The sequence below is a fragment of the Pseudophryne corroboree genome, chromosome 5 (assembly GCF_028390025.1).
Source record: "Pseudophryne corroboree isolate aPseCor3 chromosome 5, aPseCor3.hap2, whole genome shotgun sequence".
Classification (NCBI taxonomy): Eukaryota; Metazoa; Chordata; class Amphibia; order Anura; family Myobatrachidae; genus Pseudophryne; species Pseudophryne corroboree.
The window spans coordinates 3,134,528-3,149,286 of NC_086448.1; the positions used below are offsets into that span (position 1 = coordinate 3,134,528).

Below are 14,759 nucleotides of genomic sequence, written 5' to 3' on the forward strand. Positions count from 1 at the left end.
GGTCACAGTCATGCACTACTACAGGATTTGGAAGAAGTACATAGACTGGTGTCAGGAACGTGGGTGGAATTCGTCGAACTTCCACTTATCCAGACTTCTACTTTTCCTTCAGGCCGGTCTAGATGGAGGACTGAGGCTGGGCTCCCTGAAGGTTCAAATTTCGGCTCTCTCCATCCTATTTCAACAGAGGTTAGCATCCTTGCAAGAGGTTCAAACCTTTTTACAGGGGGTTCTGAGGACACAACCCCCTGTTCGTCCTCCCACTGCGCCATGGGACTTAAATTTGGTGTTGGAATTTTTGAGACCACCAACTTTTGAGCCGTTAGCAAGAACAGCCCTGAAATATCTCTCTTGGAAGGTCGCGTTATTACTTGCCTTGGCTTCGGCCAGGAGGGTTTCTGAGTTGGGAGCCTTATCGTGTAAGAGTCCCTTTTTAATTTTTCATGAGGATAGGGCAGAACTCCGTACAAGAGCAGATTTCCTTCCTTAGGTTGTTTCGAGGTTTCACGTAAACCAGCTAATTGTGGACCCATCTTTCCAGGGTCTCGCAGATGGGGACGTGTCCTTGGATGTTGTCCGAGCTTTACGGGTATACGTACAAGTTACGTCGTCCTTCAGAAAGTCGGACCATTTGTTTGTTCTTTATGATGGGCCAAGGAAGGGTTGGCCAGCATCTAAGCAGTCTTTGTCTAGATGGATTAGATTTGCCATTCGGCAAGCTTATATTTCCTGTGGCAAACAGGTTCCGGTTCAGACGGGTGCTCATACCACCGGATCAGTGGGTGCTTCATGGGCGGCTGCCAGAGGTGTTTCCACTACTCAACTTTGCAGAGCGGCGACGTGGTCCTCAGTCCACACGTTCGCGAAATTTTACAAGTTTGATACCTTTGCGTCCAGAGACTTTAAGTTTGGACATTTAGTTTTGCAGGCCACCGACAGCACTCCCTCCCTGGGGGATAACTTTGGGACGTCCCCTACTGTATAAGACTCCAGTGTCCCCTAGTGGATGAAAGAGAAAAGAGGATTTTGGTACTTAGCGATAAATCCATTTCTCTGAATCCTCTAGGGGACACTGGACGCCCGCCTCGGTGCTGTCAACCTGCTGTGTTCAAACAGTTCGTGCAAACAGCTTTCGTTTTTCGGTTAAGAGTTTCTTGGATGCTGTTTAATATGTTGTACGGTTTGGTTCCTCGCCATGTGCTATAGTATCATGTCCTATTCTCTCAGTCAAATTTTCCAAACTGGGGGATGAGGGATGTGAAGGGGGAGGAGCCGGCTGTGCAGACAATGCTAATTTTTAGATTGTGCCACACCTCCGGTTGCAAGCTTCACACCCCTACTGTATAAGACTCCAGTGTCCCCTAGAGGATTCAGAGAAATGAATTTATCGGTAAGTACCAAAATCCTCTTTTCATCAGCCCCGGGCACTAAGAAGCCAATAGGAAGTAGTTTTTCTTATGTGCCTAATTTAATAGGTACCACCCAGCTATTAGTTTTTCCACGCTCCTTCCCAAGGACAGGGTAAGACGCTTGATTCTCCAAAAGGCCATTTAAGCTTTGTTTTGGTCAGGAGGACAAAAAGGTCTGGGATTTACTCAAATCTGTTCCCAATTCAGAAAAAACATATTGTTCCTTCTTGACCATTCTGACCCACAAATATCTAAATCTGCACCTGCGTGTACCCATAACTCTTTGTTCCATAATTACTGCCATAGAGAGAGACCTTTATTTTGCCTGTACACATCAAGGATGCTTATTTAGCCATCTCTGTTTCAATGTGGTTCTTCAGAGTTCTGGGCAGATATATACGCCTAGTGACCGAGTACTTTAAGTTGTCATCTTTAACTCAATGATCTCTTCATTGGTGGCAGCACAGGAGAGCGAGAGCAGTGACATTCTGCCTTTGGTGATGTAACAAGGCTTATCTTCCCAATAATAGAGTTACAAGCGATTCTATGGGCTCCTCTGATCCTAAGATATACCCTCAGGACAGACTACTTTTTCTGTAGTCCAACAATGCCACTGCCCATAAATCACCAAGGGCAACCTAAAGCTTCCTTTCATCTTTGCAGAAAGATATGTTCTGGCCACTGTGCTGCTGACACACAGGGGAGGCATATGGAACCCCTCCTAGGGGGGACCCACTATATCCCCCTGTGTACACTGGCTTGCGGTGGCTTAAACTAGCACTTGTGTGATGTTTTTAAGCTATTTGCCAGTATAAAAAACACTGTAGCTCCTGCACCATTTTTTTTGTTTGTTTGTTTTTTTTTTTTGGGGGGGGGGGGGGGGCGGAGCTACCTCAGAGCGGGACCAGCGGTATTTTGGCGGCTTCCTCTGCTTACAGCTGCAGCAGCAGGCACACACAATGCTGGATTACTGGTACATGGTGTAGCAAAGGGGGAGAGCCGCTATTGTACACAATCTGTGCCCTATGCAGGACAGTAATTATAGGTGTGTCACTGTGATATAACAGCTTACAGCCTCACTGGGGTGTGCTGGTCTCTGCTCTCTATCTCACTCTCACATACCGTAAGGGCAGGCTAGCTAAGTTATTGCTTGTCTGTGTGTATGTAATTGTGCTTTACTGTGAACATGGGTAAACACAAACTATGCAGTGTCTGCCACACCAGATTCTCTCCCTTATCATCTGACTCTGTTTCATGTGAACAATGCAGCCAATCTTCACAACTCAGTGAAGGGGCTGGTGGAGAGGGTCCAGAGCCTTCCTGACTAGGTGCCATTAAGACTATGATGTCTGATATGTCATCACAACTCACTGCTAATGCTAAAAACTATGCCGAACTGCTACCTGGTCGGGGATGAACACCTTTGTGAAGTTCTACAGGTTTGATACCCTGGCCAAAGAGGATACTCAGTTTGAGTAGGAGGTGCTGCAGAAGTCTCCGCACATTCCCGCCCGTTCTGGAAGCTTTGGGACGTCCCCATCATACTAAGTCTCCCTAATATCCCTTATGGATGCTAGAGAAAATAGGATTTTAATTACCTACCGGTAAATCCTTTTCTCGTCCATAAGGGATATTGGGTGCCTGCCTCAGTGCGTTGACTTTTCTGCAGGTTCTCTTTTTTATAGTTACCTGTTTAGCTGTTTTGTTACCGGCCGTTGCTGGTTGTTTTATGTTAGTGATGTGCTGGTGTATAAATCTCACCACTCGTTGTTTTGTTCCTTCTCTCAAGTATGTCCTTTCTCCTTCGGGCACTGTTTTACCTATAACTGCCTGTGGGAGGGGGCATAGAAGGGAGGAGCCAGCATACCCAGTGAAGAAATTTAAAGTGTACTGGCTCCTTTGGACCCCATCTGTACCCGCATCGTACTAATGTGTCCCCAATATCCCTTATGGACTAAGAGAAAAGGATTTACCGGTAGGTAATTAAAATCCTATTTTTGTCCATGGCACAGGTTAATAAAACTAAAATTGAGCAGTAACAACTCTTAATATCTTTAGTAATAGGGTGTGCAGTCCAGCCCCCCCCCATTGTTTTTCATGTATCAAGCTGGAACAGGCAGTTGTGATCCTGGTGGTTCCAGATTAGACATGTTGGTCATGGTACTCAGACCTTCTGGGTCTTCTGACAGACACCCCTTGGCTACTTACAGATTGTCCAGACTTGCTTCAACAAGGGTCGTTCGTCCAGTCGAACACCAAAGGGGTTTTCGGAGGCTGTTATTCCAACTACGTGAGTCTTGATGCAGGTCTGCGCCTGGGATCTATAGGTGCAGGTGTCGGCACGGTCCGTTTCTCCCTCCCATGGCACTCTGGGAGCTGAATCTAGTCGTTCATTTTTTGCAGTTAGATCTGTTTGAACCGCTTAACATGATGGATCTGAAATATGTTCCTTGGAAGACGATCGATCTAGTAGCTATTGCCTACGCCATGAGGGTGTACGACCTGAGTGCCTTATCCTGCCACTCTCCATATATAGTTTTATCATGACAACAGGGGTGAGCTCTGTACCAAACCCCCCTCCTTGCCTGTATCTTCGTCCGGTCATCCCCTTGATGTGGTACAGGCTCTCTGCTTTTATGTTAACTGAATCACGACCTTTCAAAAAGTCTGTCATCTATGATTCCCACAAGAAGAGAGAGCTGGCCTCGAAGCCGTGTCGCATTTGCATTGTGCTGTCATTCGTCAAACTGACATTGCTCATGGCCAGCCCAGTGCCTTCCAGTCTTTATGGGTAGAGATGAATATTGGGAGTCATTTGGGTGGGTAGAGATGAATATTGGGAGTCATTTGGGTGGGTAGAGATGAATGATGGGAGTCATTTGGGTGGGTAGAGATGAATATTGGGAGTCATTTGGGTGGGTAGAGATGAATGATGGGAGTCATTTAGGTGGGTAGAGATGAATATTGGGAGTCATTTGGGTGGGTAGAGATGAATATTGGGAGTCATTTGGGTGGGTAGAGATGAATGATGGGAGTCATTTGGGTGGGTAGAGATGAATATTGGGAGTCATTTGGGTGGGTAGAGATGAATATTGGGAGTCATTTGGGTGTGTAGAGATGGATATTGGGAGTCATTTGGGTGGGTAGAGATGGATATTGGGAGTCATTTGGGTGGGTAGAGATGAATATTGGGAGTCATTTGGGTGGGTAGAGATGAATGATGGGAGTCATTTGGGTGGGTGGAGATGAATATTGGGAGTCATTTGGGTGGGTAGAGATGAATATTGGGAGTCATTTGGGTGGGTAGAGATGAATATTGAGAGTCATTTGGGTGGGTAGAGATGAATGATGGGAGTCATTTGGGTGGGTAGAGATGAATATTGGGAGTCATTTGGGTGGGTAGAGATGAATATTGGGAGTCATTTGAGTGGGTAGAGATGAATATTGGGAGTCATTTGGGTGGGTAGAGATGAATATTGGGAGTCATTTGGGTGGGTGGAGATGAATATTAAGAGCCATTTGGGTGGGTAGAGATGAATGATGGGAGTCATTTGCGTGGGTAGAGATGAATATTGGGAGTCATTTGGGTGGGTAGAGATGAATATTAAGAGTCATTTGGGTGGGTAGAGATGAATGATGGGAGTCATTTCGGTGGGTAGAGATGAATATTGGGAGTCATTTGGGTGGGTGGAGATGAATATTGGGAGTCATTTGGGTGGGTAGAGATGAATGATGGGAGTCATTTGGGTGGGTAGAGATGAATGATGGGAGTCATTTGGGTGGGTAGAGATGAATGATGGGAGTCATTTGGGTGGGTAGAGATGAATATTGGGAGTCATTTGGGTGGGTAGAGATGAATGATGGGAGTCATTTGGGTGGGTAGAGATGAATATTGGGAGTCATTTGGGTGGGTAGAGATAAATATTGGGAGTCATTTGGGTGGGTAAAGATGAATATTAAGAGTCATTTGGGTGGGTAGAGATGAATGATGGGAGTCATTTGGGTGGGTAGAGATGAATATTGGGAGTCATTTCGGTGGGTAGAGATGAATGATGGGAGTCATTTGGGTGGGTAGAGATGATTATTGGGAGTCATTTGGGTGGGTAGAGATGAATATTGGGAGTCATTTGGGTGGATAGAGATGAATATTGGGAGTCATTTGGGTGGGTAGAGATGAATATTGGGAGTCATTTGGGTGGGTAGAGATGAATGATGGGAGTCATTTGGGTGGGTAGAGATTAATATTGGGAGTCATTTGGGTGGGTAGAGATGAATATTGGGAGTCATTTGGGTGGGTAGAGATGAATGATGAGAGTCATTTGGGTGGGTGGAGATGAATATTGGGAGTCATTTGGGTGGGTAGAGATGAATATTGGGAGTCATTTGGGTGTGTAGAGATGGATATTGGGAGTCATTTGGGTGTGTGGAGATGAATGATGGGAGTCATTTGGGTGGGTAGAGATGAATATTGGGAGTCATTTGGGTGGGTGAAGATGAATATTGGGAGTCATTTGGGTGGGTAGAGATGAATGATGGGAGTCATTTGGGTGGGTGGAGATGAATATTGGGAGTCATTTGGGTGGGTAGAGATGAATATTGGGAGTCATTTGGGTGTGTAGAGATGGATATTGGGAGTCATTTGGGTGTGTGGAGATGAATGATGGGAGTCATTTGGGTGGGTAGAGATGAATATTGGGAGTCATTTGGGTGGGTAGAGATGAATATTGGGAGTCATTTGGGTGGGTAGAGATGAATATTGGGAGTCATTTGGGTGGGTGGAGATGAATATTGAGAGTCATTTGGGTGTGTAGAGATGAATATTAAGAGTCATTTGGGTGGATAGAGATGAATATTGGGAGTCATTTGGGTGGGTGGAGATGAATATTGAGAGTCATTTGGGTGTGTAGAGATGAATATTAAGAGTCATTTGGGTGGATAGAGATGAATATTGGGAGTCATTTGGGTGGGTAAAGATGAATATTGGGAGTCATTTGGGTGGGTAGAGATGAATATTGGGAGTCATTTGGGTGGGTAGAGATGAATGATGGGAGTCATTTGGGTGGGTAGAGATGAATGATGGGAGTCATTTGGGTGGGTAGAGATGAATATTAAGTGTCATTTGGGTGGGTAGAGATGAATGATGGGAGTCATTTGGGTGGGTAGAGATGAATGATGGGAGTCATTTGGGTGGGTAGAGATGAATATTGGGAGTCATTTGGGTGGGTAGAGGTGAATGATGGGAGTCATTTGGGTGGGTAGAGATGAATATTGGGAGTCATTTGGGTGGGTAGAGATGAATGATGGGAGTCATTTGGGTGGGTAGAGATGAATATTAAGAGTAATTTGGGTGGGTAGAGATGAATGATGGGAGTCATTTGGGTGGGTGGAGATGAATATTGGGAGTCATTTGGGTGGGTAGAGATGAATGATGGGAGTCATTTGGGTGGGTAGAGATGAATGATGGGAGTCATTTGGGTGGGTAGAGATGAATATTGGGAGTCATTTGGGTGGGTAGAGATGAATATTGAGAGTCATTTGGGTGGGTAGAGATGAATATTGGGAGTCATTTGGGTGGGTAGAGATGAATATTGGGAGTCATTTGGGTGGGTAGAGATGAATATTGGGAGTCATTTGGGTGTGTAGAGATGAATATTGGGAGTCATTTGGGTGGGTAGAGATGAATATTGAGAGTCATTTGGGTGGGTAGAGATGAATATTGGGAGTCATTTGGGTGGGTAGAGATGAATATTGGGAGTCATTTGGGTGGGTAGAGATGAATATTGGGAGTCATTTGGGTGGGTAGAGATGAATATTGGGAGTCATTTGGGTGGGTAGAGATGAATATTGGGAGTCATTTGGGTGGGTAGAGATGAATGATGGGAGTCATTTGGGTGGGTAGAGATGAATATTGGGAGTCATTTGGGTGGGTAGAGATGAATATTTGGAGTCATTTGGGTGGGTAGAGATGAATATTGGGAGTCATTTGGGTGGGTAGAGATGAATATTGAGAGTCATTTGGGTGGGTAGAGATGAATGATGGGAGTCATTTGGGTGGGTAGAGATGAATATTGGGAGTCATTTGGGTGGGTAGAGATGAATATTGGGAGTCATTTGGGTGGGTAGAGATGAATATTGGGAGTCATTTGGGTGGGTAGAGATGAATATTGGGAGTCATTTGGGTGTGTAGAGATGAATATTAGGAGTCATTTGGGTGGGTAGAGATGAATATTGGGAGTCATTTGGGTGGGTAGAGATGAATGATGGGAGTCATTTGGGTGGGTAGAGATGAATGATGGGAGTCATTTGGGTGGGTAGAGATGAATATTGGGAGTCATTTGGGTGGGTAGAGATGAATATTGGGAGTCATTTGGGTGTGTAGAGATGAATATTGGGAGTCATTTGGGTGGGTAGAGATGAATATTGGGAGTCATTTGGGTGGGTAGAGATGAATGATGGGAGTCATTTGGGTGGGTAGAGATGAATGATGGGAGTCATTTGGGTGGGTAGAGATGAATATTGGGAGTCATTTGGGTGGGTAGAGATGAATATTGGGAGTCATTTGGGTGGGTAGAGATGAATACTAAGAGTCATTTGGGTGGGTAGAGATTAATATTGAGAGTCATTTGGGTGGGTAGAGATGAATATTGGGAGTCATTTGGGTGGGTAGAGATGAATGATGGGAGTCATTTGGGTGGGTAGAGATGAATATTGGGAGTCATTTGGGTGGGTAGAGATGAATATTAAGAGTCATTTGGGTGGGTAGAGATGAATGATGGGAGTCATTTGGGTGGGTAGAGATGAATGATGGGAGTCATTTGGGTGGGTAGAGATGAATATTAAGAGTCATTTGGGTGGGTAGAGATGAATGATGGGAGTCATTTGGGTGGGTAGAGATGAATATTGGGAGTCATTTGGGTGGGTAGAGATGAATATTGGGAGTCATTTGGGTGGGTAGAGATGAATATTGGGAGTCATTTGGGTGGGTAGAGATGAATATTGGGAGTCATTTGGGTGGGTAGAGATGAATGATGGGAGTCATTTGGGTGGGTAGAGATGAATATTAAGAGTCATTTGGGTGGGTAGAGATGAATGATGGGAGTCATTTGGGTGGGTAGAGATGAATATTAAGAGTCCTTTGGGTGGGTAGAGATGAATGATGGGAGTCATTTGGGTGGGTAGAGATGAATATTGGGAGTCATTTGGGTGGGTAGAGATGAATATTGGGAGTCATTTGGGTGGGTAGAGATGAATATTGGGAGTCATTTGGGTGTGTAGAGATGATTATTGGGAGTCATTTGGGTGGGTAGAGATGAATATTGAGAGTCATTTGGGTGGGTAGAGATGAATATTGGGAGTCATTTGGGTGGGTAGAGATGAATATTGGGAGTCATTTGGGTGTGTAGAGATGATTATTGGGAGTCATTTGGGTGGGTAGAGATGAATATTGGGAGTCATTTGGGTGGGTAGAGATGAATATTGGGAGTCATTTGGGTGGGTAGAGATGAATATTGGGAGTCATTTGGGTGTGTAGAGATGAATGATGGGAGTCATTTGGGTGGGTAGAGATGAATATTGGGAGTCATTTGGGTGGGTAGAGATGAATATTGGGAGTCATTTGGGTGGGTAGAGATGAATATTGAGAGTCATTTGGGTGGGTAGAGATGAATATTGGGAGTCATTTGGGTGGGTAGAGATGAATATTGGGAGTCATTTGGGTGGGTGGAGATGAATATTGGGAGTCATTTGGGTGGGTGGAGATGAATATTGGGAGTCATTTGGGTGGGTAGAGATGAATGATGGGAGTCATTTGGGTGGGTAGAGGTGAATATTGGGAGTCATTTGGGTGGGTAGAGATGAATATTGGGAGTCATTTGGGTGGGTAGAGATGAATGATGGGAGTCATTTGGGTGGGTAGAGATGAATATTGGGAGTCATTTGGGTGGGTAGAGATGAATATTAAGAGTCATTTGGGTGGGTAGAGATGAATGATGGGAGTCATTTGGGTGGGTAGAGATGAATGATGGGAGTCATTTGGGTGGGTAGAGATGAATATTAAGAGTCATTTGGGTGGGTAGAGATGAATGATGGGAGTCATTTGGGTGGGTAGAGATGAATATTGGGAGTCATTTGGGTGGGTAGAGATGAATATTGGGAGTCATTTGGGTGGGTAGAGATGAATATTGGGAGTCATTTGGGTGGGTAGAGATGAATATTGGGAGTCATTTGGGTGGGTAGAGATGAATGATGGGAGTCATTTGGGTGGGTAGAGATGAATATTAAGAGTCATTTGGGTGGGTAGAGATGAATGATGGGAGTCATTTGGGTGGGTAGAGATGAATATTAAGAGTCCTTTGGGTGGGTAGAGATGAATGATGGGAGTCATTTGGGTGGGTAGAGATGAATATTGGGAGTCATTTGGGTGGGTAGAGATGAATATTGGGAGTCATTTGGGTGGGTAGAGATGAATATTGGGAGTCATTTGGGTGTGTAGAGATGATTATTGGGAGTCATTTGGGTGGGTAGAGATGAATATTAAGAGTCATTTGGGTGGGTAGAGATGAATATTGGGAGTCATTTGGGTGGGTAGAGATGAATATTGGGAGTCATTTGGGTGGGTAGAGATGAATATTGGGAGTCATTTGGGTGTGTAGAGATGAATGATGGGAGTCATTTGGGTGGGTAGAGATGAATATTGGGAGTCATTTGGGTGGGTAGAGATGAATATTGGGAGTCATTTGGGTGGGTAGAGATGAATATTGAGAGTCATTTGGGTGGGTAGAGATGAATATTGGGAGTCATTTGGGTGGGTAGAGATGAATATTGGGAGTCATTTGGGTGGGTGGAGATGAATATTGGGAGTCATTTGGGTGGGTGGAGATGAATATTGGGAGTCATTTGGGTGGTAGAGATGAATGATGGGAGTCATTTGGGTGGGTAGAGGTGAATATTGGGAGTCATTTGGGTGGGTAGAGATGAATATTGGGAGTCATTTGGGTGGGTAGAGATGAATGATGGGAGTCATTTGGGTGGGTAGAGATGAATATTGGGAGTCATTTGGGTGGGTAGAGATGAATATTGGGAGTCATTTGGGTGGGTAGAGATGAATATTGGGAGTCATTTGGGTGGGTAGAGATGAATATTAAGAGTCATTTGGGTGTGTAGAGATGAATATTGGGAGTCATTTGGGTGGGTAGAGATGAATGATGGGAGTCATTTGGGTGGGTAGAGATGAATGATGGGAGTCATTTGGGTGGGTAGAGATGAATATTGGGAGTCATTTGGGTGGGTAGAGATGAATATTGGGAGTCATTTGGGTGGGTAGAGATGGATATTGGGAGTCATTTGGGTGGGTAGAGATGAATGATGGGAGTCATTTGGGTGGGTAGAGATGAATATTGGGAGTCATTTGGGTGGGTAGAGATGAATATTGGGAGTCATTTGGGTGGGTAGAGATGAATATTGGGAGTCATTTGGGTAGGTAGAGATGAATATTGAGAGTCATTTGGGTGGGTAGAGATGAATATTGGGAGTCATTTGGGTGGGTAGAGATGAATATTGGGAGTCATTTGGGTGTGTAGAGATGAATATTGGGAGTCATTTGGGTGGGTAGAGATGAATGATGGGAGTCATTTGGGTGGGTAAAGATGAATATTGGGAGTCATTTGGGTGGGTAGAGATGAATATTGGGAGTCATTTGGGTGGGTAGAGATGAATGATGGGAGTCATTTGGGTGGGTAAAGATGAATATTGGGAGTCATTTGGGTGGGTAGAGATGAATATTGGGAGTCATTTGGGTGGGTAGAGATGAATATTGGGAGTCATTTGGGTGGGTAGAGATGAATATTGGGAGTCATTTGGGTGGGTAGAGATGAATATTGGGAGTCATTTGGGTGGGTGGAGATGAATATTGGGAGTCATTTGGGTGTGTAGAGATGAATATTGGGAGTCATTTGGGTGGGTAGAGATGAATATTGGGAGTCATTTGGGTGGGTAGAGATGAATATTGGGAGTCATTTGGGTGGGTAGAGATGAATGATGGGAGTCATTTGGGTGGGTAGAGATGAATATTAAGAGTCATTTGGGTGGGTAGAGATGAATGATGGGAGTCATTTGGGTGGGTAGAGATGAATATTAAGAATCATTTGGGTGGGTAGAGATGAATGATGGGAGTCATTTGGGTGGGTAGAGATGAATGATGGGAGTCATTTGGGTGGGTAGAGATGAATATTGGGAGTCATTTGGGTGGGTAGAGATGAATATTAAGAATCATTTGGGTGGGTAGAGATGAATGATGGGAGTCATTTGGGTGGGTAGAGATGAATGATGGGAGTCATTTGGGTGGGTAGATATGAATATTGGGAGTCATTTGGGTGGGTAAAGATGAATATTGGTAGTCATTTGGGTGTGTAGAGATGAATATTGGGAGTCATTTGGGTGGGTGGAGATGAATATTGGGAGTCATTTGGGTGGGTGGAGATGAATATTGGGAGTCATTTGGGTGGGTAGAGATGAATATTGGGAGTCATTTGGGTGGGTAGAGATGAATATTGGGAGTCATTTGGGTGGGTAGAGATGAATATTGGGAGTCATTTGGGTGGGTAGAGATGAATATTGGGAGTCATTTGGGTGGGTAGAGATGAATGATGGGAGTCATTTGGGTGGGTAGAGATGAATATTAAGAGTCATTTGGGTGGGTAGAGATGGATATTGGGAGTCATTTGGGTGTGTAGAGATGAATATTGGGAGTCATTTGGGTGGGTAGAGATGAATAATGGGAGTCATTTGGGTGGGTAGAGATGAATGATGGGAGTCATTTGGGTGGGTAGATATGAATATTGGGAGTCATTTGGGTGGGTAGAGATGAATGATGGGAGTCATTTGGGTGGGTAGAGATGAATGATGGGAGTCATTTGGGTGGGTAGAGATGAATATTGGGAGTCATTTGGGTGGGTAGAGATGAATATTGGGAGTCATTTGGGTGGGTGGAGATGAATATTGAGAGTCATTTGGGTGGGTAGAGATGAATGATGGGAGTCATTAAAGTGATTGTCTGGATGCTTCTCTCCTGAATGTAGATCCTGATCATGGACATCATTGAGGTGGTGCCGGAACCTGGACAGCCACTTACCAAGAACAAGTTTAAGGTCCTTTATGAGAAGGAGCAGAAAGGCCCAGTTACAGCCCTTTGTCACTGTAATGGCTACCTGGTGACCGCTATTGGCCAGAAGGTGAGAGATCAATGATTCGTGTGGTAGTGGAACCAAAATCAGAGTGCTTGCTGAGAGTGCTGGGCTGCAATGGGGGGGGGGGCGTGGGAGAGAGAGCTTGGCTGCAGTGGGGTAGGAAGTGGTCTGGGCTGCAGTGGGGGAGGAAGTGGTCTGGGCTGCAGTGGGGGAGGGAGATGGCTGGGCTGCAGTGGGGTAGAGAGTGGGCTGGGCTTCAGTGGGGAAGGGAGAGGGCTGGGCTGCAGAGGGGGAGAGAGGACTGGGCTGCAGAGGAGAAAGAGCTTGGCTCCATATAATAACGGGAGCAGGAAAAGCACAAACAAAACTCTAAAAGCTATGTGTGCAAATGCTAGGAGCTTAGGAGATAAAATCCCAGAACTACAGTAACTGCAATAATGACAAGGGATGATTTAGATATTGTGGCAATTACAGAGTCATGGTGCAATGAAAATCCTGACTTAGACATAGCTATACCGGGATATGCTTTATTTGGGAAGGACAGAATGGGAAGAATCGGAGGAGGGGTAGCCATTTATGTAATACTACCTTAATACAAAGTATTGAAGAAAAACTGAGGCCCTTCGGGTGACCATAGAAACAGGGGAAAAGTCGATTATTCGTATTGGTGTGATATACAGGCCACCAGGTCAGGGAGAGGAACTGGACAAGAACCTATTGCAGGACATCACTAAAATGACATTAAAAGGAGAGGTAATAATCATGGGAGACTTTAATATCCTGGATGTAAACTGGAAGCGGTCTGTTGCTAATTCCACTAGAAGTAGAGACATTCTGAATTCCCTGCAGGGAGCATCCCTCCACCAACTGGTGAGGGAGCCCACTCAGAAAGACGCAATATTAGACTTTATACTTAAAATGGAGACAGAATATCTGACGTAAAAGTGGGTGAAAACGAAAGCTGATTTTGTAGGGATGGGAAAATGTGTAAGCGATTCTTTGGCAGAGTGGAGGAACTTGGAAGCAGTGCAGGAGAAGTATGAAACATTACAAAGATTGTAAGCTTGCGAGCAGGGCCTTCCTACCTCTATGTCTGTCTGTTATTACCCAGTTTGTCTTATCACTGTTGTTTCCAATTGTAAAGCGCAACGGAATATGCGGCACTATATAACAAACTGTAAATACTTAAAAAAAAAAAAAATTTGCAATATTAAAGGCAACAGACCTTTGTATCAAAAGTGTTAGGAAAAACACAAGGAAAGGAAGCCGGTGTGGTTTGAGAAAGAAGTAGCAAATATTGTGAAAGTAAAAAAAGATGGCTTTTAGGAAATATAAACAGACACAAAATAATGAAGACAAAGAGATATATCTTATTAGACAGAAGGAGACTGAGAAGGTAATCAGATGTGCAAAGGCACAAGCTGAGGAGAAAATGGCCCAGTCAGTGGGTAAAGGAGGCAAAACTTGTTTTAGGTATATAAGCGAAAGGAGAAAAACAAAAGGCGGAATAATAAAACTAGACACAGACTAAGAGTCTTGTTGAGGGAGATAATGTGATAGCAGATCATCTTAATAATTATTTTTGCTCAGTATTCACTACTGAAAGAGAGGGGAAGGGGCCACAGTTAAATTTCAGGGTTATTCAGAAAAATGAAACAAGTACATTTACAGAGGAGAAGGTCCTAACAGAACTCTCAAAGCTGAAAGTGGACACATCTATGGGGGAATACAGCCAAGGATACTAAAACAGCTTAAAGGGATTCTGGTAGCACCATTTACAGAATTATTCACCCAGTCATTAGCTACAGGTGTAATTCCAGAGGACTTGAAAAGAGCGAACGTAGTCCCACTGCACAAAAGTGGAAGGAAGGAAGAGGCAAACAAATACCGACCAATGAGTCTTGCATCAGTAGTAGGGAAATTGATGGAAACACTCTTATAAGAAAGAGTTGTAGATTATCTGAAATCCAGCAATTTACAGGATCCCGAACAGCATGGATTCACTGTGGGGAGATCATGTCAAACAAACCTCATTCACATTATGGCTGACTAAAGTATAAGATAAAGGTGGAGCCTCGGATATAGCTTATCTAGACTTTAGTAAGGCTTTTGACACTGTCCCACATTGCAGACTGCTAAATAAACTTGGGATTGGAGACTAATATGG

General features: G+C 44.4%; 1 protein-coding gene across 6 annotated transcripts in view; it reads left to right on the top strand.

The window, feature by feature from the left end:
* The window catches only part of CPSF1 (cleavage and polyadenylation specific factor 1), a 465,036-nt gene that overhangs the window by 405,889 nt on the left and 44,388 nt on the right, over positions 1–14,759 (top strand). For all 6 annotated transcript variants that reach the window (XM_063921055.1, XM_063921056.1, XM_063921060.1 and 3 more), the window contains one exon: positions 12,485–12,637. In XM_063921055.1, coding sequence (XP_063777125.1) covers positions 12,485–12,637 — 153 coding nt within the window. The remainder of the gene's footprint in view (positions 1–12,484; positions 12,638–14,759) is intronic.